Below are 26988 nucleotides of genomic sequence, written 5' to 3'. Positions count from 1 at the left end.
CCCTGTTGATCCTTACTGATAAGTCCAACACATTGTTCTCCATAACTGGTCTAAAAATCACTCTCTTCTCGTTTCATAGTGTGGTATTGATTATTTGCTATGCATTACTTGGTGCTTTGTAATTAAGTTGTACATTCTTACCATGATGTGGCATGATTTGTTTTGTTGTGTGAGTTTTTGTTTTTTTGGGGAGAAAATGTAAGACAACAAGTCGAAAATAAATGCAACAAATTATGGTGCATTCTCATTTGTTGAATTGGGTCCGGTAGACTGTCTGCATTATGGAAGATGAAGATGAAGTTTTCAACTTCAGCTTGACCCTCTACCCTGAGGCTACACAAGGAGATGCCTACAAGGATGTTTCCAAGGTGGATGGAAAAGTGTCCCTGAAAGTTGGCTGCATGAAGATAGTGTTCCTCCACAAATTCATTGCATCACTTTTGGTGAGAATTTCTTTTCTTTATTGTTGACTTAAAAGTTGTTTATTTTTTGTTTAATCAGTGTCTACTTTGTGGATGCTGCGGTGGCTGTTGAGAACAGGAAGCTCCATACAATTAATTTTCCTTTCACTGAAAGTTCATGAAGGGAGTGACTACTTGGGTCTGTTCTTTTTATTTCCAAATGGCTTGATCATTCAATACATCAAATGTTATCCACATACAAAATGAATCAGATTTACAAGATTGTAGAGCTAGAATAGCAGTTAACACAGTGGTTCTCAAACTGTCTGCCATGGCACCCTGAGTTGCCTCTGGACACTTGCAGGGGGCTTTGGGTTGGTGATAGAGAACCAATTCAATTTTCTCATACGTCCTAGAGGATGCTGGGGACCCCAAAAGGACCATGGGGTATAGACAGGATCCACAGGAGACATGGGCACTTTAAGACTTTGAATGGGTGTGAACTGGTTCCTCCCTCTATGCCCCTCCTCCAGACTCCAGTTAGATTCTGTGCCCAGAGAGACTGGACACACAACAGGGGAGCTCTCCTGAGTTTCTCTGTAAAAGACTTTATTTAGGTTTATTATTTTCAGGGAGCACTGCTTTCAACAGGCTCCCTGCTTCGTGGGACTGAGGGGAGAGAAGCAGACCTACTTCTGGAAGTTAAAGGCTCTGCTTCTTAGGCTACTGGACACCATTAGCTCCAGAGGGTCTGATCACTTGGTATAGCCTAGCTGCTCATTCCCGGAGCCGCGCCATCGTCCCCCTCACAGAGCCAGAAGAAAGAAGCCGGGTGAGTAACCGAAGTACAGAAGACTTCAGGAAAGACGGCAGAAGACTTCAGTATCTCTGAGGTACCGCGCAGCGGTCACGCTGCCCGCCATTGCTCCCACACACTAGCGGCACTAAAAGGGTGCAGGGCGCAGGGGGGGCGCCCTGGGCAGCAATAGACCTCAGGTATTAGCCTGGCAAAGAGGTATACAGTGCATAGGCACTGTATACAGACCCCCGCCAGTATAAAAATTCCAAAAAGTAGCGGGACTGAAGCGCGCTGATAAGGGTGTGTGGCTTAGCCCTCGCTGCTCTATCCAGCACCATTTTCTCCTCAGAGACGCTGGTCCCGCCAAAACACTGATGAACAGCTCACAGTGTGAAACGGGGGGGGGGGGGGGGACACAGTGGTTTACTGCAATATAGGTGGAAAAATAAAGCACTATATATATATATATATATATATACACACTCACTTTTCCCATGGCTGAAAAAAGAATTAGACCAGCACTCACGTTTTAGTTGCAGAAAAAAAAGGGTTTTTTAATCCTGAAAAGACATCAAGGATACACCCCACTGTTTACAGTACGCCCAACAGCCGTTTCAACACTTGGTGGTCTTCATCAGGGGCCCCTGATGAAGACCACCAAGTGTTGAAACGGCTGTTGGGCGTACTGTAAACAGTGGGGTGTATCCTTGATGTCTTTTCAGGATTAAAAAACCCTTTTTTTTCTGCAACTAAAACGTGAGTGCTGGTCTAATTCTTTTTTCAGCCATGGGAAAAGTGAGTGTGTATATTGATTATTAGGACCTTGCACCAATTATTTTTTGACTTTAGACATAGAGTGCTGTCACTTTGTTATATATTATATATATATATATATATATATATATATATATATATAATGAGCGTGTGGTAAATGAGCTGGTAAAACGTTTTCTGTGTTTTCCCTGTCAGATACTGGGATCTACTCCTTATAGACAGTGTAATGTCGGTGGGTGTTTAGTACACGTGTGTCGACATGTCTGTGTGCTCTGCCACAAACGGCTATGGGAATCCCTCTGTTGGCACCGCCGACTCCTGATGGTACTTGATTCATGAAATTAAGTGTCTGCATGTCAATAGTGTTATGTTTTTCCAAAAGAAAAAACTATATGGGAGACACAGGCGTGTGTGGAGTGACCCTGTCAACACCAACTAATCTGCTGGGTAAAAATTAACATGATAATGTGATGCATTTCAAAAAGCTATACGTGTGTGTGTGTGTGTGTGTGTGTGTATATATATATATATATATATATATATATATATAGTACGGTTGCATGGATCTGTGGCTCGGGCACAGACGTAGTAATGTTGGTGGGGGCGTAATATTAATAATATATATTTCCCTCAGAACCCTCGGGGTCGTAAAAATTTTATTTTGCCCAGTTACTACTCCATGTTGTCGACACGAATACTATGTCTTTTGTCGACCATAATGTTTCCTGATTAGATCCACAACATTGGCATTCAGTACATGTTTCATACACATTAAGAACGTACTAATGTCACTAGGGACCCTGCTGTTCCTGACAAAAAATATTTATATATATATAAATATGAGATATGTATATATAGATATATATATGTGTATATTTAATAAATGTATAATTAATGCTGAAGTAAACTTTTCCTTCTCATGTGCTGGTCGCTCAGTTGAATAACTCTAGGTCAGCCGGGACAAGATGGTTTCACATCATCACGAGGAGATCGAGTGTTTATTCTTTTCCCGCCGTGGATAGAATAAAGTGAGAGTTAACCCCTGTTCTGCACGGGGCCCTGTCACAAAGGATCGTTTACAGGAAGCTAAGTGATATTTCTCTGACGTCCTAGTGGATGCTGGGAACTCCGTAAGGACCATGGGGAATAGCGGGCTCCGAAGGAGGCTGGGCACTCTAGAAAGATTTCAGACTACCTGGTGTGCACTGGCTCCTCCCACTATGACCCTCCTCCAAGCCTCAGTTAGAATTCGTGCCTGGCCGAGGTTGGATGCACACTAGGGGCTCTCCTGAGCTCTTAGAAAGAATAGACTTAGGTTTTTTATTTTCAGTGAGACCTGCTGGCAACAGGCTCACTGCAGCGAGGGACTAAGGGGAGAAGAAGCGAACTCGCCTGCTTGCAGCCGGATTGGGCTTCTTAGGCTACTGGACACCATTAGGTCCAGAGGGATCGACCGCAGGCCCAGTCCTTGGTGTTCGGTCCCGGAGCCGCGCCGCCGTCCCCCTTACAGAGCCAGAAGCAAGAAGATGGTCCGGAAAATCGGCGGCATGAAGACTCTGTCTTCACCAAGGTAGCGCACAGCACTGCAGCTGTGCGCCATTGCTCCTCTCACACTTCACACTCCGGTCACTGAGGGTGCAGGGCGCTGTGGGGGGGGGCGCCCTGAGGCAGCAATAATAACACCTTGGCTGGCTAAAATACCTCAATATATAGCCCCAGAGGCTATATATGAGGTAAATACCCCTGCCAGAATTCCATAAAAAGCGGGAGAATAGGCCGCGGAAAAGGGGCGGAGCCTATCTCCTCAGCACACTGGCGCCATTTTTCCCTCACAGCTCGGCTGGAAGGAAGCTCCCTGGCTCTTCCCTGCAATATACAGTAACAGTAAGAGGGAAAAGAGAGGGGGGGGCATGAAATTTGGCAGTATATATACATATATTATATGAAAAGCAGCTATTAGGGACATAACTCAGTTAGTCCCTGTATATATATATAGCGCTCTGGTGTGTGCTGGCATACTCTCACTCTGTCCCCCCAAAGGGCTTTTTGTGGGTCCTGTCCTCTGTTGAGCATTCCCTGTGTGTGTGGGGTGTGTCGGTATGGCTGTGTCGACATGTTTGATGAGGATAATGAGGTGGAGGCGGAGCAGATGCATTTTGAAGGGACGTCACCCCCTGCGGGGTAGACACCCGAGTGGATGAACTTATGGAAAGAAATGAGTGCACGTATAGATTCTTTACATAAGAAATTTGACGACATGCCAAATGTGGGACAGCCGGGATCTCAGCTTGTGCCTGTCCAGGTGCCTCAGGGGTCGTCAGGGGCTCTAAAACGCCCGCTACCTCAGTTTGCAGACCCGGATGTCGACACGGATACTGATAACAGTGTCGACGACGATGAGTCAAACCTAATGCCTGTCAGGGCCATTCACTGCATGATTGAGGCAATGAAAGAGGCTTTTCCCTGATAAAAAATTTGTAATTCCTAAGAAGGTACTAATGGCGTTCCCTTTCCCGCCAGAGGATAGGTCACATTGGGAAACACCACCTAGGGTGGATAAAGCGCTCACACGTTTGTCAAAAAAGGTGGCACTACCCTCTCAGGATACGGCCGCCCTTAAGGAGCCTGCTGATAGAAAGCAGGAGGCAATCCTGAAGTCTGTATACACACACTCAGGCATTATACTTAGACCAGCTATTGCGTCAGCTTGGATGTGCAGTGCTGCCGCTGCATGGTCAGAAAAACTGTCAGAAAATATTGACACACTAGACAGAGACACTATTCTGCTAACGATTGACCATATAAAAGATTCAGTCTTATATATGAGAGATGCACAGAGGGAAATTTGCCGGCTAGCATCTAAAGTAAGTGCATTGTCTATCTCTGCTAGGAGATGCTTATGGACTCGTCAGTGGACGGGAGATGCAGATTCCAAGAGGCACATGGAAGTTTTGCCTTATAAAGGGGAGGAATTATTTGGGGATGGTCTCTCCGACCTAGTTTCCACAGCAACGTCTGGGAAGTCAGCATTTTTACCCCATGTTCCCTCACAGCCTAAGAAGGCGCCATTTTATCAGGTTCAGTCCTTTCGGACCCAGAAAAGCAAGCGTGGAAAAGGAGGGTCTTTTCTGTCTAGAGGCAGAGGTAGGAGGAAAAGGCTGCAACAGACAGCAGGTTCCCAGGAACAAAAGTCCTCCCCCGCTTCCTCTTCCAAGTCCGCCGCATGACGGTGGGGCTCCACAGGTGGAGCCAGGTACGGTGGGGGCCCGCCTCAGAAATTTCAGCGATCAGTGGGTTCGCTCACAGGTGGATCCCTGGATCCTTCAAGTAGTATCTCAGGGATACATGCTGGAATTCGAGGCGGCTCCACCCCACCGGTTCCTAAAATCTGCCTTGCCGATTGCTCCCTCAGACAGGGAGGCGGTGCTAGCGGCAATTCACAAGCTGTATTCCCAGCAGGTGATAATCAAGGTACCCCTACTTCAACAAGGCCGGGGTTACTATTCCACACTATTTGTGGTACCGAAGCCGGACGGTTCGGTGAGACCCATTTTAAATTTGAAATCCTTGAACATGTACATAAAAAAATTCAAGTTCAAGATGGAATCGCTCAGGGCGGTTATTGCAAGCCTGGACGAGGGGGATTACATGGTTTCCCTGGATATCAAGGATGCTTACCTGCATGTCCCCATTTACCATCCTCACCAGGAGTACCTCAGATTTGTGGTACAGGATTGCCATTACCAATTCCAGACGCTGCCGTTTGGACTCTCCACGGCACCAAGGGTATTTACCAAGGTTATGGCGGAAATGATGATACTCCTTCGAAGAAAGGGAGTTTTAATTATCCCGTACTTGGACGATCTCCTAATAAAGGCACGGTCCAAAGAACAGTTGTTGGTGGGAGTAGCACTATCTCAGGAAGTGCTGAACCAGCACGGCTGGATTTTGAATATCCCAAAGTCACAGCTGGTCCCGACGACACGTCTACTGTTCCTGGGGATGATTCTGGACACAGTCCAGAAAAAAGTGTTTCTCCCGGAGGAGAAAGCCAAGGAGTTGTCTTCTCTAGTCAGAGACCTCCTGAAACCAAAACAGGTATCGGTGCATCACTGCACGCGGGTCTTGGGAAAGATGGTAGCTTCTTACGAAGCAATTCCATTCGGCAGGTTCCATGCCAGAATCTTTCAGTGGGACCTGTTGGACAAGTGGTCCGGATCGCATCTTCAGATGCATCGCTTGATAACCCTGTCTGCAAGAACCAGGGTGTCTCTTCTGTGGTGGCTGCAGAGTGCTCATCTTCTGGAGGGTCGCAGATTCGGCATTCAGGACTGGGTCCTGGTGACCACGGATGCCAGCCTGCGAGGCTGGGGGGCAGTCACAAAGGGAAGAAACTTCCAAGGACTATGGACAAGTCAGGAGACTTCCCTTCACATAAATATTCTGGAACTAAGGGCCATCTACGATGCCCTAAGTCAAGCAAAATCCCTGCTCCTACACCAGCCGGTGCTGATCCAGTCAGACAACATCACGGCAGTCGCCCATGTGAATCGACAGGGCGGCACAAGAAGCAGGATGGCAATGACAGAAGCCACAAGAATTCTCCGATGGGCGGAAAATCATGTACTAGCACTGTCAGCAGTGTTCATTCCGGGAGTGGACAACTGGGAAGCAGACTTCCTCAGCAGACACGACCTCCACCCGGGAGAGTGGGGACTTCATCCAGAAGTCTTCCAAATGATTGTACATCAGTGGGATCGTCCACAGGTGGACATGATGGCGTCCCGCCTAAACAAAAAACTAGAGAGGTATTGCGCCAGGTCAAGAGACCCTCAAGCGATAACTGTGGACGCTCTGGTGACACCGTGGGTGTACCAGTCAGTTTATGTGTTCCCTCCGCTGCCTCTCATACCAAAGGTATTGAGAATAATAAGAAAGCGAGGAGTAAACACAATTCTCGTGGTTCCGGATTGGCCAAGAAGAACATGGTACCCGGAACTTCAAGAGATGATCTCAGAGGACCCGTGGCCTCTGCCGCTAAGACAAGACCTGCTACAGCAGGGGCCCTGTCTGTTCCAAGACTTACCGCGGCTGCGTTTGACGGCATGGCGGTTGAACGCCGGATCCTGAAAGAAAAGGGCATTCCGGAGGAAGTCATTCCTACGCTTATTAAAGCCAGGAAAGAGGTTACAGCAAATCATTATCACCGCATATGGCGGAAATATGTTGCATGGTGTGAGGCCGAAAAGGCCCCAACTGAGGAATTTCAACTAGGTCGATTTCTGCATTTCCTGCAAGCAGGAGTGAATATGGGCCTAAAACTGGGTTCCATTAAGGTACAGATCTCGGCTCTATCGATTTTCTTTCAGAATGAACTAGCTTCAGTACCTGAAGTTCAGACATTTGTAAAGGGAGTGCTGCATATTCAGCCCCCATATGTGCCTCCTGTGGCACCTTGGGATCTCAACGTGGTGTTGAGTTTCTTAAAATCACATTGGTTTGAACCACTAAAAACCGTGGATCTGAAATATCTCACGTGGAAGGTGGTCATGTTATTGGCCTTGGCTTCTGCCAGGCGAGTATCAGAATTGGCGGCTTTGTCTTATAAAAGCCCTTATCTGATTTTCCATATGGATAGGGCAGAATTGAGGACTCGTCCCCAGTTTCTCCCTAAGGTGGTGTCAGCGTTTCATTTGAACCAAAAGAGAAAAAACAGAAGACTGGTTCTACAGCGCCTCAATTGCAGGAGGCTAATAATCAAATTACCCTGATACATGCGCGGCTGAAAAACACTATGTGGGTGTTTGGTTGGAGAATATAGAAACAGACAAAATCAGCTGCGCAAAGTATCAGGGAAAGGACAGTACAATTTTAGGAGAACCGATGTATGTATATAAATTGATTTATTAATGAAAAAGCATAAAATAGCAGTAAAAGATGACATAAAATTGTTGGATATAAAAAGGCACACCTTGACTAAGTTTATCCGTTTAAACAGACACCAAATTGTGTCGGTTCTCTATATGGAAGTCCACAAAAGGAAATAAAGTCCAGCTGTTTGTTGGAAAGCAATAGATGGTAATAGCCGTAATGTTATTACTGGAAGTGAATGATCAGTGCAGTAGACATCCCATAATAATAAATTGGGGGAGTGATCCAGTGTTATTTATTGTTCAATTACCTCTCCTTAGGTGGGCTGGTCCAAAGCCGAGCGTCCTCGGCGATGTGTCCTGCAATGCCCACTGTGCGAATGCCGCAGGGGAGAGGGAGCCGTGGATTCACTGTAAAGTGTATGCCGTGTGCTGGTTTATCCGGCTGACGGGGAGCCGTATGTTGATACGGGCGGCTCGAGAATTCAGATCCGCGGCTATTCTGGGATCTCTGTGGAGATGAAGGACGGCTTGCGGGGAGAACAAACCCGCTAATGCTTTCAAATCGGATACCTCGGCAGGTGTGCAGACAGGAGGCGTGGCCTAACTAGTTTCGTCACGTGACCCGTGACTTTCTCAAAGGAATATAAGGTGGTAATGCTGTTAGCCCTGGCTTCAGCCAGGCGTGTCTCAGAATTGGCGGCTTTATCCTATAAAAGCCCTTACCTAATTTTTCATACGGACAGGGCAGAATTGAGGACTCGTCCTCAATTTCTCCCTAAGGTGGTTTCAGCATTTCATTTGAACCAGCCTATTGTGGTGCCTGCGGCCACTAGGGACTTGGAGGACTCCAAGTTGTTAGACGTGGTCAGGGCCCTGAAAATATATGTTTCCAGGACGGCTGGAGTCAGAAAATCTGACTCGCTGTTTATCCTATATGCACCCAACAAGCTGGGTGCTCCTGCTTCTAAGCAGACTATTGCTCGTTGGATTTGTAGTACAATTCAACTTGCACATTCTGTGGCAGGCCTGCCACAGCCAAAATCTGTCAATGCCCATTCCACAAGGAAGGTGGGCTCATCTTGGGCGGCTGCCCGAGGGGTCTCGGCTTTACAACTTTGCTGAGCTGCTACTTGGTCAGGGGCAAACACGTTTGCAAAATTCTATACATTTGATACCCTGGCTGAGGAGGACCTGGAGTTCTCTCATTCGGTGTTGCAGAGTCATCCGCACTCTCCCGCCCGTTTGGGAGCTTTGGTATAATCCCCATGGTCCTTACGGAGTTCCCATCATCCACTAGGACGTCAGAGAAAATAAGAATTTACTCACCGGTAATTCTATTTCTCGTAGTCCGTAGTGGATGCTGGGCGCCCATCCCAAGTGCGGTTTATCTGCAATACTTGTACATAGTTATGGTTAACTAAATCGGGTTATTGTTGAGCCATCTGTTGAGAGGCTCAGTTGTTTCATACTGTTAACTGGGTTTCATATCACGAGTTGTACGGTGTGATTGGTGTGGCTGGTATGAGTCTTACCCGGGATTCAAAATCCTTCCTTATTGTGTACGCTCGTCCGGGCACAGTATCCTAACTGAGGCTTGGAGGAGGGTCATAGTGGGAGGAGCCAGTGCACACCAGGTAGTCTGAAATCTTTCTAGAGTGCCCAGCCTCCTTCGGTGCCCGCTATTCCCCATGGTCCTTACGGAGTTCCCAGCATCCACTACGGACTACGAGAAATAGAATTACCGGTGAGTAAATTCTTATTTTTAATTATATGCTGGGATTATACTTGCATTGCATGCGCAGGGGGGAGTGCTTGTATTCAGGAATGGTCGGTTACTTTGTCATCCGATATAATTGCCCTGGGGAGAGATGTGATACTCTTTAAGTTGGCTCATATCTAGAACATTGCAGCATATTGCCGTGCGACTACAAGGGATGGAACTCTTGGGTGCACGGGCCACTTCCATGGCGGTCTTGGCTAGGAGGAGACGTTGTGGATTCAGCAAAGGGATGCAAATGCTGACTCCGGAAAGAAGTGGAGTCTCTTCCCCATGAAGGTGAAGCCTGGTTTGGTGATGGCCTTGTTAATATGCTCTCGGCAGGTGCCACGGGTAAGTCTACCTTCTTCCCCTGTGTTCCCTCACAACGGTTGGTGACGCATTGTTGTAGGATGCAGTCATTTCGACCGAATAGATAAAGATTCCCCTTTTCCTTGCAGGTAAAGGAAGGTAAAAAAGGTAAGAGGTCAGCTGCCTTTTCAGGTTCACAGGAGCAGTAATCATCCGTTGTTTTCTGCCACGTCCACCGCAGGACTCTGGGTCTATCTTGCGGGGGCTCACACAGGTGGGACCACGTCTAAAACTCCAGTCAGTCCTCAAAATGACATGGACCAGTGAGTTAAGGATAGACTCCCTAGGGGGACATACAGGAGTTTCCAGGTGTTTCCCTCACCGATTTTTCAAATCGACCTTACTGATCCTCCTCATACCAGGGAGGTAGTAGGTGACGCAATACAAGAGTGGTGTCAGGATCAGGTCATGGTCCTGCTGTTCCGGTTTAAAAAAAAAAAAAGAGAAGAAGCTGTTATTCATGCTTTTCGTGCTCCCGAGGCCGGCCAAATCCCAATATTCCTGCTTAAACTCCATGAGGAAATATCTCATGGCAGGGTTATCCACTCTGAAAGAGGATGAGGGAGGTCTAGTTACGGTGTCTTCCGCATTAGGCTTCCCTGAGGATTGTTGTTGCCATTTCACCAGGGTGATGGCGGTATGATGGGTTTCCTTCGATATTAAGGAGTCATAATTGTTCTGTACTGGGTAATTGTGAAACATGCAATATCACAATAGAGCGCTAGATACCGATCATTACTATATAAACATTTTATTCAATCACATAAAATAAAAGCATAAAAAATGCAATGCATATTTTCATAAAAGAATTATTCTCACTGCTGATATTATTTACACGCTGTCATATACTGTATCCCAATTGTGTATTGCACAGATGTCCACATCCAAAAGACCAGTGTGGCTGGTTCGCTACAAAGTAAATTATAAAGTCCCAATTTGTTTTAGGGAATGTGGATGGTGTTCACTAGATGGTGAATGTTCAGCTGTATAAACGATGGGCGCTATGCTACTACCTCCCCCGACCGCCAAACAATTTTGTGCTCACCACTTATTCCTTAAAGTCTCATGTGAGGCTGGCTGTCAGCATGCGGAATCCGTTGTGGTTGGTGGGAGCGGCGGTGTTCTATTCAGTTCACCGGGGAGGGAGGGCGCCGTTCGTAGCTGCAGAATTCAGGCAGTTTGCCATGTGCTGGAGTCCGGACTGTGGTGCTGTGCTTGTGTAGATCACAGGGAAAAACAGCAGCGTGAGATGTCCTTAACATGTTTCTCCGTGAAAATCAAACCACGGTTTCATCTGATGAAAACTGCCTGAATTCTGCAGCTATGAACGGCGCCCTCCCTCCCCGGTGAACTGAATAGAACACCGCCGCTCCCACCAACCACAACAGATTCCGCATGCTGTGGTGAGCAGAAAATTGTTTGGCGGTCGGGGGAGGTAGTAGCATAGCGCCCATCGTTTATACAGCTGAACATTCACCATCTAGTGAACACCATTCACATTCCCTAAAACAAATTGGGACTTTATAATTTACTTTGTAGCGAACCAGCCACACTGGTCTTTTGGATGTGGAAATCTGTGCAATATACAATTGGGATACAGTATATGGCAGCGTGTAAATAATATCAGCAGTGAGAATAATTCTTTTATGAAAATATGCATTGCATTTTTTATGCTTTTATTTTATGTGATTGAATAAAATGTTTATATAGTAATGATCGGTATCTAGCGCTCTCTTGTGATATTGCATGTTTCACAATTACTTTAAATCTATTTGAGTACCGCAGAATACTCATGTGGGAGCAGCTATAAGTATATAGATATCAGTATATCAATTCTATTATATAAATTGGGTGACCAACAGCTTTATTTTGTGCCTTATATCAGAGCGCCTGATTTGATAATTTTAGGAGTGATAATTATCAAGCACTATTGTTCTGTACTGGATTGCTTTCTGCATTACGGAGAGATCAAGAAGCCAAATGGTGCAAAACGTTGTTTTCTCCTTGACAGTTCTTCAGCAACAGGACTTGCCAGAACCCCTGTTGGTCCCAGCGACGCAGTGGTCGGCTTGGGCAATATTATTAGATGCAGTACTGAGTAGAGTTTATTTTCTTCCAAAAAAAGAAAGGGGAAGCTCTGAGAATTCAGAGTCTGGCAGACCTGCAACTGTGTCAATCCGTCAATACATTCAGTTGATGAAAGAGATGGTTGCGGCCTACGAGGCCATTCAGTGAGCAGGTTGTAGGCCTGAGTGTTTAGCGGGACCTGTTGGACAAGTGGTCCGGTTCCCACCTGGGATAATCATGGTTTCAAGACCAGTATCTCGCTTCTGGGGTAGCGATGCTATTCTCACTGAGGACATGGGTCATGTTAGGATACTTGTCTCCTCATTAACGGTGTAAAGTTAAGGGCCGTTATAACCGTTTTCCACAGACAATAACCGGAGAAGAGATGGCAAAAGCTAGAAAGATTTCCCGCTGGGCGACGAAAACATTTACGCGCTCTATCAGCGATGTTCGTTCCAAGAGTGGACAACCGGGAAGCAGACTTCCTCGGTGGACACGTTCTCCGTCCAGGAGGGTTGAGTCTTCATCAAGCGGTTTTCACAGAAGTGACAAGTCTTTGGAGAATTCCGCAAATAGCCAAGATGGCGTCTCGCCTCGACAAGAAACTTCAGAAATATTGTTCCAGGTCGAGGGTCCCTCAAGCGATAGCGGTGGACGCCCTAGTGACAACGTGGGTGTTTCGGTCGGTCTATGTGTTCCCTCCACTTCCACTTTTTCCAATGATGTTAAAGATTATGAGAGGAACAAAGGTTCAGGTGATACTCATTGTTCCTGACTGGTCAAGGAGGGCTGGTGTCCGGATCTTCAGCAATTACTCATAGGAGATCCCTGACTTCTTCCTCTGCGAGAGGATCTGTTATAGCAGGGGCCGTGTGTGTTCCAAGACTAACCGCGGTTTCCATTGACGACTTGGAGATGGACCGCCGGATCCCAGTCCGAAAGGATATTCCCAGTGAAGTCATCCCTACTCTTCTTCAGGCTGAGAAGAAGTAACGTCAAAACATTACCTCCATATTTGGAGGAAATCATGTGTCTTGGTGTGAATCTAAGAAGGTTCTTACGGAGGAATTCCAGTTGGATCGTTTTCTCCATTCTTTTGTTACAAGATGGTGTGGATGTGATCTTAGGTTGGGCTCGATTAAGGTTCAGATTTCAGCCTTATCGGTTTTCTTCCAAAAACAATTGGCCTCCTTTCCAGAGTTTCAAACTTTCGTTAAAGGAGTCTTACACAGCCATTCTCCCTTGGTGCCTCTGTGGCACCATGGGATCTTTACGTGTTGTTGCAGTTCCTGCAATTTCTTTGGTTAAACTTTTCAGTAGGGTAGAGTTGAAATTCCGCACTTGGAAAGTAGTCATGCGGTTGACCTTGGCATCCGCAAGGCGGTTGTCTGAGTTGGCGGCAAGAGCCCTGTTTAGTATTCCATGAAGATAGACCGGAGTTGAGAACTCGGCACCAGTTTCTGCCAGATGTGGTTTCCTCGATTTCTCTTGAACCAACCTATTGTGGTGCCGGTGGCTCCTGACGTCTGGGCGACATCGAAGTATCTCGATGTGGTCTGAATTTTGAAAATTTTGTGTTGCCAGTTTGGCTCAGATCAGGAAAACGGAGGATCTGTTTATCCTATATGCTCCCAACAAGATTGGGGTTCCTGCTTTCAAGAAGATCATTGCACGTTGGATCTGTAATACAATTAAGGTTGCTCGTTTTATGGCTGGATTGCCGTTACCGAAATCGGTGAAGGCCCATTCTACCAGGAGGGTGGGCTCATCCTGGGCGGCTGCCCGAGGGGGTCTCGATTTTAGCCTTGCAGAGCAGCCACTTGGTCGTGTTCGAACAAATTTGCAAATATTCTACAAGTTTGATACCCTGGCTAATGAGGACCTCTTGTTTGGGCAATCGGTGCTGCAGAGTCATCCGCACTCTCCCGCCCGTTTTAGAGCTTTGGTATAGACCCCATGGTCCTTTTGAAGTCCCCAGCATCCTCTAGGACGTATGAGAAAATAGGATTTTAATACCTACCGGTAAATCCTTTTCTCTTAGTCCGTAGAGGATGCTGGGCGCCCGTCCCAGTGCGTACTGAATCTGCAGTTATTGGTTATGGTTACACTCATGTTGTGTTTCTTTTCAGTCAGTCTGTTGCTGACGTTATTCATGCCCTGGCATGCGGTATGCTATTATTGGTTGTGTTTACACACAGGTTGTGTTACATTTTCGGTCCGCATATTGCTGTATATTTTTTCATGCTGTTGGCTGGTGTTCTATTGAATGCCACATTCTGCGGCATGTTTGAGGTGTGAGCTGGTATGACGCTCACCGTGTTTAAACAATAAATTATTTCCTCGAAATGTCCATCTCCCTGGGTGCAGTTCTATAACTGGAGTCTGGAGGAGGGTCATAGAGGGAGGAGCCAGTTCACACCCATTCAAAGTCTTAAAGTGCCCATGTCTCCTGCGGATCCCGTCTATACCCCATGGTCCTTTTGGAGTCCCCAGCATCCTCTACGGACTAAGAGAAAAGGATTTACCGGTAGGTATTAAAATCCTATTATTTACTGTATGATCAGTGTAATAGGCAAAACCAGCGCTGGTGGCTGTCAGTTATAAAATATGTGGACAAACAGAAGCAACTCTTGTCCCTCACCACACAACTGAACCTAAGCATGACATATAAACACAATTTGCTTAATATAATATTTATTTTCAAATTTCTCAGTAAGAATCTTTGGCCTAGGGGTGCCTTTATAAAAAAATTATTTTACTCTAGGGCGCTGGGATTCAAAAACGTTTTGGAACCACTGAGTTAACGTAATATGCTGCTATGGCAAATGTATAAAAAAAATATTGCTCTAAAACATTGTTTCTATATTTGGGAAAAAATAACCATCTCAAGGTAAGAAGTTAGTGATATAACCAATACATTTCCTTCTGGTCTAGTTCTAATTCCTTATTTCCACTTCTAAAGGCTGTTGAAATGTACAATACCCTGCAATTCGAATTTGTTGTCTTTATGTGCAATGGGTCAGGAAACACTGATTTAGATGCCAAATGTATTATTTTTCAAGTATTCTGATCACATAGTGAGAATTGGCTACAATACTAAGCATGAATTTCCAGACAACACAGTTGTGTACAAATACCACAAGCCTTTTCCACCTGCCAGTTTTTATTTCAGTTGTTGTAGGACTTATTTACAGGAACACAACACTTGGTGCTAATATTTCCCATTAGATGATTTTTTGTACAACAATTAGGTTAAATGTTGTCAAAAATAGGTATTTTAACACCTTCAGTGGTGGGTTTTATTAAAAAATACATACCTCCCATGGTGTGTTTTTAAAATCAGGTAGTGCAGGGGGCTAATGCAGGGGGGGAGCGCAGGAGGGTGATCGCCTGCGGGGGAATACCCGCGGTCATTGCCAGCATCATAAACAATTATTCTATACCTTACCATAAATCATTACTTTATTTATAAAATACACACCTTCCAGGGTGTGTTTTTTAATTCAGCGAGTGCTGAATTCAGAATTCAGGGAGTGCAGGGGTTAAAAATTCTGGGGGGGGGGGGGGTCATTGGGGGGAGAAGAGTGCAGGAGGGCGATCGCCCGCGGGGTGAATGCCAGCATCAGCGGTAATTTCCGGCCATCTTGCGGTGCCTGGGAGTCAGCATAAACCATTACGCAGTTAAGCCCGCCCCTCCGGACTCCATATGCTGATTCCCTCACGCTGTAGTCCCCAGGGAATCAGTCTGTAGAATGCCCGGAAATCTTCCCTGGTAGCCAGCGCTGACAGCGCTAGCTACCCCGGAAGATTTCCGGGCATACCCATGAAGAGGTTAAGTAACATATTTCAATGTTTTGTCAAATAAAGACATTAATCTTTCATTAAAAAAAAAAAATCATTATCTCACTTTATACATCAGAACATCTTATTCTAAGTTGCACACAAGTCCAAATGCGACCGCACCTGTTTCAGATGGTCCTTTTGCACCCAGTATGGGCTAGGTGTAAATGCTAATAATGACCACTGTTGATATAAAATCAGTAGGAGGTGTGACAATATGCATGAAGCTATGTGCATACTTCGCATAAAGAGGTATTTCTGGCTGCCGTAGCTGTCCACACTTGCGCCTGCTTTGCATACGAATCAGTATCATGCACCATGTATCCATTGGTCAGGGTTCCACTGTTTAAAATTAAAATCTTTTGAAGATTTAAAGGGTAAATAAATGTTGGTTGTTTAATATATGACGGTAATTGATAACTAGTGGTTTTAATTGAATGTTAGAGGGAATAATGGCTGTATGGGAATTAGTTCCTTAAAGGAGAGTTCTACTAGGTGTAAAACTTAATTTAGTTATATTTATCTTGTAGAATTCTTTTTATTTTTTTTATAAATCTGTATATTGAACAGCCAAAATGTTACATGGGAAAACAATCAGACATCTGGAGAATACAGAGAAGCATAACGTCAAAGGATACATTTGTAATATAATGCCAGAAATCAACAAGGCAAGCATAATGGCTGAACTGTTTTTGTAGTTATTTCAAAGAAGGAAAAGGATAGACCAGAAAAGAGGAAAAAAAAAAAGGGGGGAAAGGAGGCAGAAAGAGGGGAATGAGGAGGGAAGAAGGAGAGAAGTGAGGAGAAGGAGTAGGGAGCTGGAATATCAATCAATAGGGGGGGTGTAGGTAGTATAATGATACATCTGAAGTATGTAAAAAGCAGTCAGGCAATACCACTATAGACTAACATAAGGGTAACCACAACCATTAAAGGAGTGAAGACAGTTGCCCACGCCCGGAGACAGGCTCAAAGAGCTTGTGCAGCCGTTCTCAGATATGTGGAGACATATTACTTAGAGCTAAACCCCATTTTTTATGGAAAAGGCCAATACCACTAGTAGAATGTAAAACTGCCATGCGGCGTTCGTGATAGATGACTTCTAGCAAAGCAGTCTCCCATTCCTGAATCGTCGGAACTGTCGGGCATATCCAATGGGAAAGTATCACCTGCCTCGCCACAGTCACCATGACCGTCAAGGCCGGTAGTATGGCTGAGATGCCGAAATCCCCAACCAGCCTGAGAAATCAGTAAATAACATTGCTCGAATATCCAATGGTAAGGCCAAAGCAAACAATTTGTTTAAATAGGTACAAAGTTTATGCCAAAATTTCTTAACCTTACAACAAGACCAGAAATTGTGAGTTAACGTAGCATTTAACATAGAACATTTAACACACAGTCCTAATTCGGATGTATTGAAATGTTTCCTCTGAGCCGGAGAGACATACATTCTATTAATAGTCCTAATATGAATCTCTTGTAGCCTAGCTAGTTTCAGGTGTTTAAGAGTCTGTTTCGTATTACCTAAGATATGTGTAATGTCTGGGAAGTCAGGCACCTCCCTTTTCCAAGCTAATGAGAGCGAGTCCCAAGAGAGCGTATTTGCTTTTACCAATTCAGTGTAGAGGTATTTAAATCTAAATGGACGAGAACGACAAAGAGCCAGGACATTCAGTATAATGGGGGTCATTCCGAGTTGTTCGCTCGCAAGCTGCTTTTAGCAGATTTACTCATGCTAAGCCGCCGCCTACTGGGAGTGAATCTTAGCTTCTTAAAATTGCGAACGACGTATTCGCAATATTGCGATTACACCTCTCTTAGCAGTTTCTGAGTAGCTCCAGACTTACTCGGCATCTGCGATCAGTTCAGTGCTTGTCGTTCCTGGTTTGACGTCACAAACACACCCAGCGTTCGCCCAGACACTCCTCCGTTTCTCCAGCCACTCCCGCGTTTTTCCCAGAAACTGTAGCGTTTTTCCGCACACACCCATAAAACGGCCAGTTTCCGCCCAGTAACACCCACTTCCTGTCAATCACACTACGATCACCAGAACGATGAAAAAGCCGTGAGTAAAATTCCTAACTGCATAGCAAATTTACTTGGCGCAGTCGCACTGCGGACATTGCGCATGCGCACTTAGCGGAAAATCGCTGCGATGCGAAAAAAAATACCGAGCGAACAACTCGGAATGACCACCCATGTAAGGTGAGGGAGACGGATTCACAGATTCTTTAAGAGCAGTAATATAGTGCCTAAGATGAAGGTACAAAAAAGAACTGCCTCTGTGACCGGGAATATTTATCTTGCAATTGGGAAAAGGAGAGAATTTGGCCGCCTGGATCAAAAACATCCTTAATTGCAATAATGCCCTGTAATTTTATCTTGTAGAATTTAGTGTGACCTCTATTCTGTAACACTTTATAATAATATATCTATAGTATTTGCATGTCCGTTACTTGTTATGTGTTAAATGTGTTTTAGTCACTACATAATCTATGTACTGCTTGTAAATTGAATGTGGTGTCTTGTACAATAAATCTTACACCTTTTGTCAACTTTTTTTTTTTAATTGCTAGTGCATCGTCTTTTGACAATTGTTGTAATCAACTTTCTCTGATTGAAATAACTTATGTATATATTTATATTTTCTATGTAATCTTCTAAATTTATATTGTATAAAATCATAAAATATTTTTAAATTGTGTTCAAAGTTCTACTGGTTATAATCTAGGGGGATTTGTCAGTCTGAAGCATTGAGGTCTTTGCAAGAATGTTCTTTAAAAAGTGTATTTTTAATGTTAGTGATTGTATATATTATACAGGTTGAGTCTCCCTTATCCAAAATGCTTGGGACCAGAGGTATTTTGGATATCGGAATTTTCCGTATTTTGGAATAATTGCATACCATAATGAGATATCATGGTGATGGGACCTAAGTCTAAGCACAGAATGCATTTATGTTACATATACACCTTATACACACAGCCTGAAGGTCATTTTAGCCAATATTTTTTATAACTTTGTGCATTAAACAAAGTGTGTGTACATTCACACAATTCATTTATGTTTCATATACACCTTATACACACAGCCTGGAGGTCATTTAATACAATATTTTTAATAACTTTGTGTATTAAGCAAAGTTTGTGTACATTGAGCCATCCGAAAACAAAGGTTTCACTATCTCACTTTCACTCAAAAAAGTCCGTATTTCGGAATATTCCGTATTTCGGAATATTTGGATATGGGATACTCAACCTGTATATGTTTTAAGATCTATAAATTAAGATTAATAAAATAACTCGTTTTTTTAAGGTTTGGTCTTGATGCATTGTTGTATTATTGTGTCAGAAAACCAAGGGATTTGGTGCCATCAAAGGGGTCGTTTCTATTCGGCAACTAATGAATAGCGCCGGGAATTAGCTCCCGACGCTATTCAATTCAGCAACTAATTACCTGCAATTGTCGGGAATTCTTCTCTCATCCCCGGGGGATGAGAGAAAAAACCCGACAAAAGTGCTGCCTCGCGGCCGGCGCGAGGCTGATTCTGTCGGGAATCTGCCTCGCGCCGTAGAGTTAAGTCGGAGAATGCCCGTTCTCCCGACAATTCAACCTGTTTTGTCGGCGAGAACGGGCCATCGCCGACGTAACTAGTTGCTGAATTGAATAGCGTCGGGAGCTAATTCCCGGCGCTATTCATTAGTTACCGAATAGAATCGACCCCAAAGGGAGTATGGAGCAGATAATAGTTTACGTAAGAGAAGAAAAATCACATGAGGGAAGAGATCCCTGCTCGTCAGAGCTTACATTCCAAAGGAGAGGGACAGACAGGGTTGACACAGATGGGGTAGACAGTCAGCATCGGACAGAGTTCTTAGGATGAGAGTTTGCTGGATTTGGTGAAGAAGTTGGTCTTGAGAGCCTGTTTGAAGTTTTGTAGAGAGGTGAAGAGTCCAAGGGGGAGAGGTAGAGATTTCCAGAGATAGGGAGCAGCATAGGCAAAATCTTGGAGGTAGTTGTGGGAGGAGGTAATCAGTAGGCAGGAGAGGCGGTGTGCATTAGTGAAGCAAAGAGGACAGGCGGGAGTGTAAAGGGAGATTAGGTCATAGATTGTAACTGGGAGAGGCGTGGGTGAGGTCTTTGTAAGTTTATGTGAGAAGCCTGAATTGGATTCTGAACGCGAAGGGGAGTCAGTGAAGGGCTTGCAAGAGAGGGGAGGTGGATGTAATACGTTTGGTGTGGAAGATGAGCCAGGCATGGGCATTGAGCAGAACCTCCGGAGACAGTTAGTGAAAGTAGAGGGTAGATGGAGTCATGAGAGTAGACAGAGAAGGAATGGTTAGAGAAGGTAGGAGGATAGAGGGAAGTATCACATAGACCAAGGCAGTGAAGGATTTGTAGAAGGAGAGGGTGCAGTGCAGTGTCCAGTTGAGTTGCTGTTACAACTTTTTACTGATAATTCCTCCTGACAACTTTATTTGTATCAGGAGTGTTTGATAGAGCTCAAAGAGCTAAAAGATGTCCTGGTTACACCTTTAACAGAATTATTTAACCAGTCACTAAATACAGGTGATATTCCAGAGGACTGGAAAAGAGCAAATGTAGTTCCACTGCACAAAAGTGGAAGTAAGGAAGAAGCAAGTAACTACAGACCAGTAAGCCTTACATCAGTAGTAGGGAAAGTAATGGAAAAACTATTAAAAGAAAGAGTAGTGGAATATCTTAAATCGAACAACTTACAGGATCCAAAACAGCATGGATTTACTGGTGGGAGATCATGCCAAACAAATCTTATTGACTTTTTTGACTCTGTGATGAAAATAATAGATCAAGGGGGAGCTGTAGATGTAGCATATCTAGACTTTAGTAAGGCATTTGACACTGTCCCACATCACAGACTGCTAAATAAACTTGAAAGCCTGGGGGTGGATTATAAATTAGTGAAATGGATAAGAACCTGGTTGCAGGATAGGAAACAGACAGTTGTAGTTAATGGAGTGCAATCTATGGAGGGAAATGTTACCAGTGGAGTACCCCAGGGATCTGTACTAGGTCCAGTTCTCTTTAATATCTTTGTTGGTGACATTGCAGATGGTATTGAAGGGAAGATATGCCTTTTTGCAGATGATACAAAGATATGCAACAGGGTAGACACACCGGGAGGGGTCAAACAAATGATTGATGACCTAGGTAGGCTTGAGAAATGGTCAAGAACGTGGCAACTACAGTTTAATGCTAAAAAATGCAAAATCATGCACTTGGGTCTCAAAAACCCAAAGGCTAAGTATAGTATCAAGGGTACTATAATGGAAACTACTGAGGAGGAAAGAGATTTAGGAGTCACTATTTCAAGTGACTTGAAGGCAGGAAAGCAATGCAACAAAGCAATGAGAAAGGCAAGTCAGATGCTTGGTTGCATTGGGAGAGGAATCAGTAGCAGGAAAAAAGAAGTGATAATGCCACTGTATAGGTCATTGGTAAGGCCCCATCTGGAATACTGTGTCCAGTTCTGGAGACCCTATCTCCAGAAGGATATAAATACATTAGAGAGTGTACAAAGAAGGGCAACTAAAATGGTGCATGGCCTACATCACAAAACTTACCCTGAAAGGCTAAAAGATCTTAACATGTATAGTTTGGAGGAGAGAAGGGAAAGGGGAGACATGATAGAAACTTTCAAATATATAAAGGGTCTTAACAAAGTTCAGGAGGGAAACATTCTTCAAAGGAAAAGAAGTATTAGAACTCGAGGGCATACATTGAGACTGGAGGGGGGGAGGTTCAGGGGAAATTTAAGGAAAAATTACTTCACAGAAAGGGTAGTGGATAAGTGGAATAGCCTCCCATCAGAGGTGGTAGAGGCTAAGACTGTAGGGCAATTTAAACATGCTTGGGACAGGCATATGAATATCCTTACAAAGAATCAAGGTTAAAAAAGGGTTGAGATTGCCTAAAGGATAAAATAAAAAAGGGGCAGACTAGATGGGCCAAGTGGTTCTTATCTGCCGTCAAATTCTATGTTTCTATAATGGGCAGACCTCTGAGGCAAGAGACTGGGCTCAGCACAGTAGATGGATTAGGTAGACAGCTTCTATCTGTTGGTCACATAAAGTGCATCCGGAAAGTATTCACAGCGCTTCACTTTACCACATTTCGTTATGATACAGCCTTATTCCAAAATGGAATAAATCCGTTTTTCCCCTCAAAATTCTACACACAATACCCCATAATGACAACGTGGAAAAAGGGTATTGGAGATTTTTGCTACTTTATTAAAAATCTAAGAAATCACATTTACATAAGTATTCACAGCCGTTGCTCAATACTTTGTTGATGCACCTTTGGCAGCAATTACAGCCTTAAGTCTTTTTGAATATGATACCACAAGCTTGGCACACCTATCTTTGGGCGGTTTCGCCCATTCCTCTTTGCAGCACCTGTAAAGCTCCATCAGGTTGGATGGGAATGCAAAGCCATTTTCAGATCTCTTTAGAGATGTGCAATCGGATTCAAGTCTGGGCTCTGGCTGGGCCACTCAATGACATTCATTGCTCCTAAAGGCACTCCTTTGATATCTTGGCTTTGTGCTTAGGGTCGTTATCCTGCTGAAAGATGAACCGTCGCCCCTGAGGTCACGAGCGCTCTGGAGTAGATTTTCATCTAGGATGTCCCTGTACATTGCTGCATTCATCTTTACCTCTATCCTGACTAGTCTCCCAGTTCCTGCCGCTGAAAAACATCCCCACAGCATGATGCTGCCACCACCATGCTTCACTGTAGGGATGGTATTGGCTTGATAAGCGGTGCCTGGTTTCCTCCAAACATGACGCCTGGCATTCACGCCAAAGAGTTCAATCTTTGTGTCATCAGACCGGAGAATTTTATTTCTCATGGTCTGAGAGTCCTTTTAACTAAGAAGTGGCTTCCGCCTGGCCACTCTACCATACAGGCCTGATTGGTGGATTGCTGCAGAGATGGTTGTCCTGGAAGGTTCTCCTCTGTCCACAGAGGAATGCTGTAGCTCTGACAGAGTGACCATCGGGTTCTTGGTCACCTCCCTGACTTGGGCCCTTCTCCCCCGATCACTCAGTTTAGAATACCAGCCAGCTCTAGGAAGAGTCCTAAAAGAAAAAAGGGTTATGAGTGCGCTGTCAGCGGCAGCCTGTATAGGGGAGGGGGGGGGGGTGCAGCCCCTGTGGTAGATATAGCAATATGGTAAAAAGTATACTGGAACCGGCTGTAGTACCAATAAGGGACGATAATAGATTAAAGTAAAAATTACAAGAATTTATTATGCATACAATAAAATGTGTTTAAAAATATCTTATGAACTGTCACGATTTTCTATCTGTTGTCAAATAGCGACAGAAAATGTTGGATTTAGACCACTTAGAGCTCACTCATAATATGTACTGCGTGCAGCTTCCGGTTAGGGCTCATTCCTCAATATCCTTTGATTCACTTTAGATGTTAATAGTTACCTGGTCCTTATGGATACTGTCCCCAATAGATCTCAGTTAGCAGATGAAGATCAAAATAGCAACAGGGGGGTGGTTTCGGGTTCCAGTGATGTATCGTTTGTAGTGTCCAATAGAGGCAAAGAGTCCAATTAGTACCAGAGGTGACACAAGAGGATGCAGTGCTGGTGGTCAATATCCTTGGCTCAACGCGTTTCGCTTGTCTGATGGCTGCCAGCTTCCTCAGGAGCTTGAGAGGTGCTGCAAAGAGGAATGGGCGAAACTACCCAAAGATAGGTGTGCCAAGCTTGTGGCATCATATTCAAAAAGATTTGAGGCTGTAATTGCTGCCAAAGGTGCAGCAACAAAGTATTGAGCAAAGGCTGTGAATACTTATGTACATGTGATCTCTTAGTTTTTAATTTTTAATAAAATTAACAAAAATTGCACACAAAAAAAAATCACGTTGTCATTATGGGGTATAGTGTTTAGAATTTTGAGGGGAAAAAATGAATTTATTCCAGTTTGGAATAAGGCTGTAACCTAACAAAATGTGGAAAAAGTGAAGCACTGTGAACACTTTCCGGTTGCACTGTAATTGTAAAGCTAATTGATATGTTATTTGATTTGATACTTGTCTTTGATGTATACAGTTATGTTAATCCACCATGTATTAAATGTACATTATTTCATATTGAGTTGCAATAAAGTTACTGAATGTTAGCATTAGTATTATATTCACATAGAGGCGCACGGCTTGTATTTAGTTATAATTAGAAGATATTTTATTTAATTTCTAATTTACAATATATTGATTCAAACACACAACATCTTACCATAATGCAGAATAAAGTCATCGGTCTCATTTGCATAACACTTGTCATTATTCTAGTACAAATCTTGTAATCAATCCTAGGTACTTTGATATATCTTTGTTCTGTCTGTCAGAGAGATATGATCAAAGAAATTAGTTATTGCAGTTATCCTTTTATAACTCACAGCACACCGAACAAAATGCTTAAATTGTCAAGACACACAGTTTTTTTTCAAAGATTTTATCATTATAAAAACGAGTATTAAGATTGTGCATAAAAGTACAATTCATAAAATTCATAATTTTGAAAACCATTAATCATGGATTTACATTTTTTTTTTAAATGTTTATATTTCATGTTATGTTAATGTTATTGTTGAGCCCATCTCCCTCTTATATATTCTTTATTGAACCCCTATATTGCATCCATGGCGCTGCACTATGAAGCAGAAATTCAAAGAAAAGAAATAATATGATCTCACTTGCGCTTCAAAAGTTCCAACAATGATAGAGTCCTTATTGCAATGCTGTCACAAACTCTGCTTGATTACAATGATATTGGGCCTATGCAGACCTGATTGTAGATGTCCTAAATGTATGGGGGGGACCCCCAGCACAGGGCTAGTCCGCCCTACATGTCAGGCCTGACCCCACTAGCACAAGTACAAAAGCATCGCACAGTGGTGATGCTTCTGTACTTTAGGAGTAGCTCCCTGCCAGTGCAGCTACTGCGTGCTGGCAGGAGCTACTCGTCGCTGGGAGGGTCGCGGCCGCCCCTCCCCCCCAACGGTCCGGGCACCCTCAAGCGGTGGTCAGATGCTGCCGACCTGCCCCCTCCCACCCAGCGACCGCCTCTGCCTGTCAATCAAGCAGAGGCGATCGCAGGGCTGAGACAGCCGTCGGCTGTCTGGCATGCGCAGTTCAGACCTGATCAGCAGCGATCAGGTCTGAATTAGGCCCTTTGTCCATATGAGATCACATAAAAAAGACAAAACAAAATATTGTAATTAATTAAAATTTATTAAAAACTTAATCAGTGTTAATTTGATCAGTAAAGACATTAATTCCCCCTGGCAAATCTGCATTTAGAGGAGGCAGACTTTATTATTGCAACATTAATGCTGCTTTCACATCGCAAAACCTGCTTTTGAAACGGTTCTTTAAACGGTTCTTAAAACGGGTCTGAGCAGTTAAACCCCCTTCACATCGCATGTTGTAACCAGTATATTACCATTTCGTTACCGTTTTGGTACCTTTCACACTGAACCCGTTTCACCCATACAAAACAGTGGTTGTCATTATAAATGGACTTTTCTGGCCCACACATTATTAATAATTATTAATTAATTAATTATTAATAATTTGGATAGTCGTACGATGGAACCCAGCAGCTTGAAGCATTTTAACCATGTTTTTATATGAGTGCATCCTTGACTGTCCCAGTTATTTGTATGCAGATTTCCTCATCCCCTCTAATTCTTAGCAGCTCCCTAACCTCTTCATCACTCCAAGTTGCCATTGTATAATATACGTATTTGCAGTAAGAAAACGCTTCTAAACCCACTCTCATGTGTCTCATGTGTTTTTCCTCCAGCTTCCTGCTTCTGCCTGGTGATATCACACATGGAGACAGCCTATCACCTTCTGTGGCTTGGAAATACCGTTTCTGAGCCTTTCACACTGCACAGTGAAACGGTTCTGAACCGGGTAGGACCCTGCTTTTTAACCGTTTCAAAATACCAGTATTTTGAAAACGGTAAATTCAAGGTGGCCCTTTCACACCGCAGCTAGAACCGTTTAGGAAGGCTGAAAAATCGGCAATTTACCGGGTTAAAGCTGCGGTGTGAAAGGGGTAGAACTAAACACAATGACATTTGTGCAATGTTATAGTTGAGGGCAATTTATACAAAACAAATAACTAACTGAAGTATTTAAAATGCTGATGATATTTTTTCTTTACCAATGCTTTTGCATTTTTGCATATTGTTTTTTAAACGGAAGTGCCCCATAGTAGGAAGAAAGTGCATATCATTAATTTGAGTGCTAATTACACAAATACATTGTCATTGTGAGTCATTCAGCAAGTTGAAAAGCAAGGGATAAAATAATTTAACATTATGTTTCAACATTGTTTGTATATTCATTTTGACATGTCTTAATTGCTTTTGCAAATACATTTGAGAACTGAGCAATTAATAGTTTAGAATGCATTATCCTTGGCTTTACAAGGCAATGAAATTGTTATTGTAGGTAGCGTACTGTTAATTACTGTAAATCAAAAGCAAAATGTCTTCATAGATGATTTCATTAGAGAAATGCACTCCTACGCTGATGTACTTATAATGTATTACAATTATGGTTTATCAGAATGTTTTCAAATTTCCCTTTTCCACATTGCTTTTAAATAATTAGATTTGTACCGTGTTTCCGTACAGTATGTTATACAATGTAAAACATGTTCTTTCATGGAGTCCAGGTAATTTGTTATGTCAGCTTCTGGTAATATGCGTGTAGGCTTTTCTTTCCAGAACAGTGCACATTGAACGGCTTGTTTTATTTATTCTCACAAAATCACTCTTAACGTGGCTATTGTGGAACAAAGATATTGGTGTTCTGAAGTTATTGCCTGGTGATAATACTGCCTAATTCAGAGCTGGATTCATAATGGGGCTGATGCCCCCAAAAGCTCCCCAGATCATGGCCAGTCACATGATCAGTATACTGAGTTCTTAATCTCAGCCTTCCTGCATTTCACAATTTATGTATATATATATATATATATATATATATATATATTTTGTGTGTATATGCTTTCAAAAATATAAGTGTTAG

General features: G+C 43.6%; 1 protein-coding gene across 3 annotated transcripts in view; it reads left to right on the top strand.

The window, feature by feature from the left end:
• Positions 1-26988, top strand: part of VPS13C (vacuolar protein sorting 13 homolog C) — a 950377-nt gene that overhangs the window by 456038 nt on the left and 467351 nt on the right. For all 3 annotated transcript variants that reach the window (XM_063926503.1, XM_063926502.1, XM_063926504.1), the window contains one exon: positions 270-443. In XM_063926503.1, coding sequence (XP_063782573.1) covers positions 270-443 — 174 coding nt within the window. The remainder of the gene's footprint in view (positions 1-269; positions 444-26988) is intronic.

This window comes from Pseudophryne corroboree, chromosome 6 (assembly GCF_028390025.1).
Source record: "Pseudophryne corroboree isolate aPseCor3 chromosome 6, aPseCor3.hap2, whole genome shotgun sequence".
NCBI lineage: Eukaryota > Metazoa > Chordata > Amphibia > Anura > Myobatrachidae > Pseudophryne > Pseudophryne corroboree.
The sequence above is the reverse complement of the archived record's forward strand: the minus strand, read 5'-3'. Positions and strand labels throughout refer to the sequence as shown.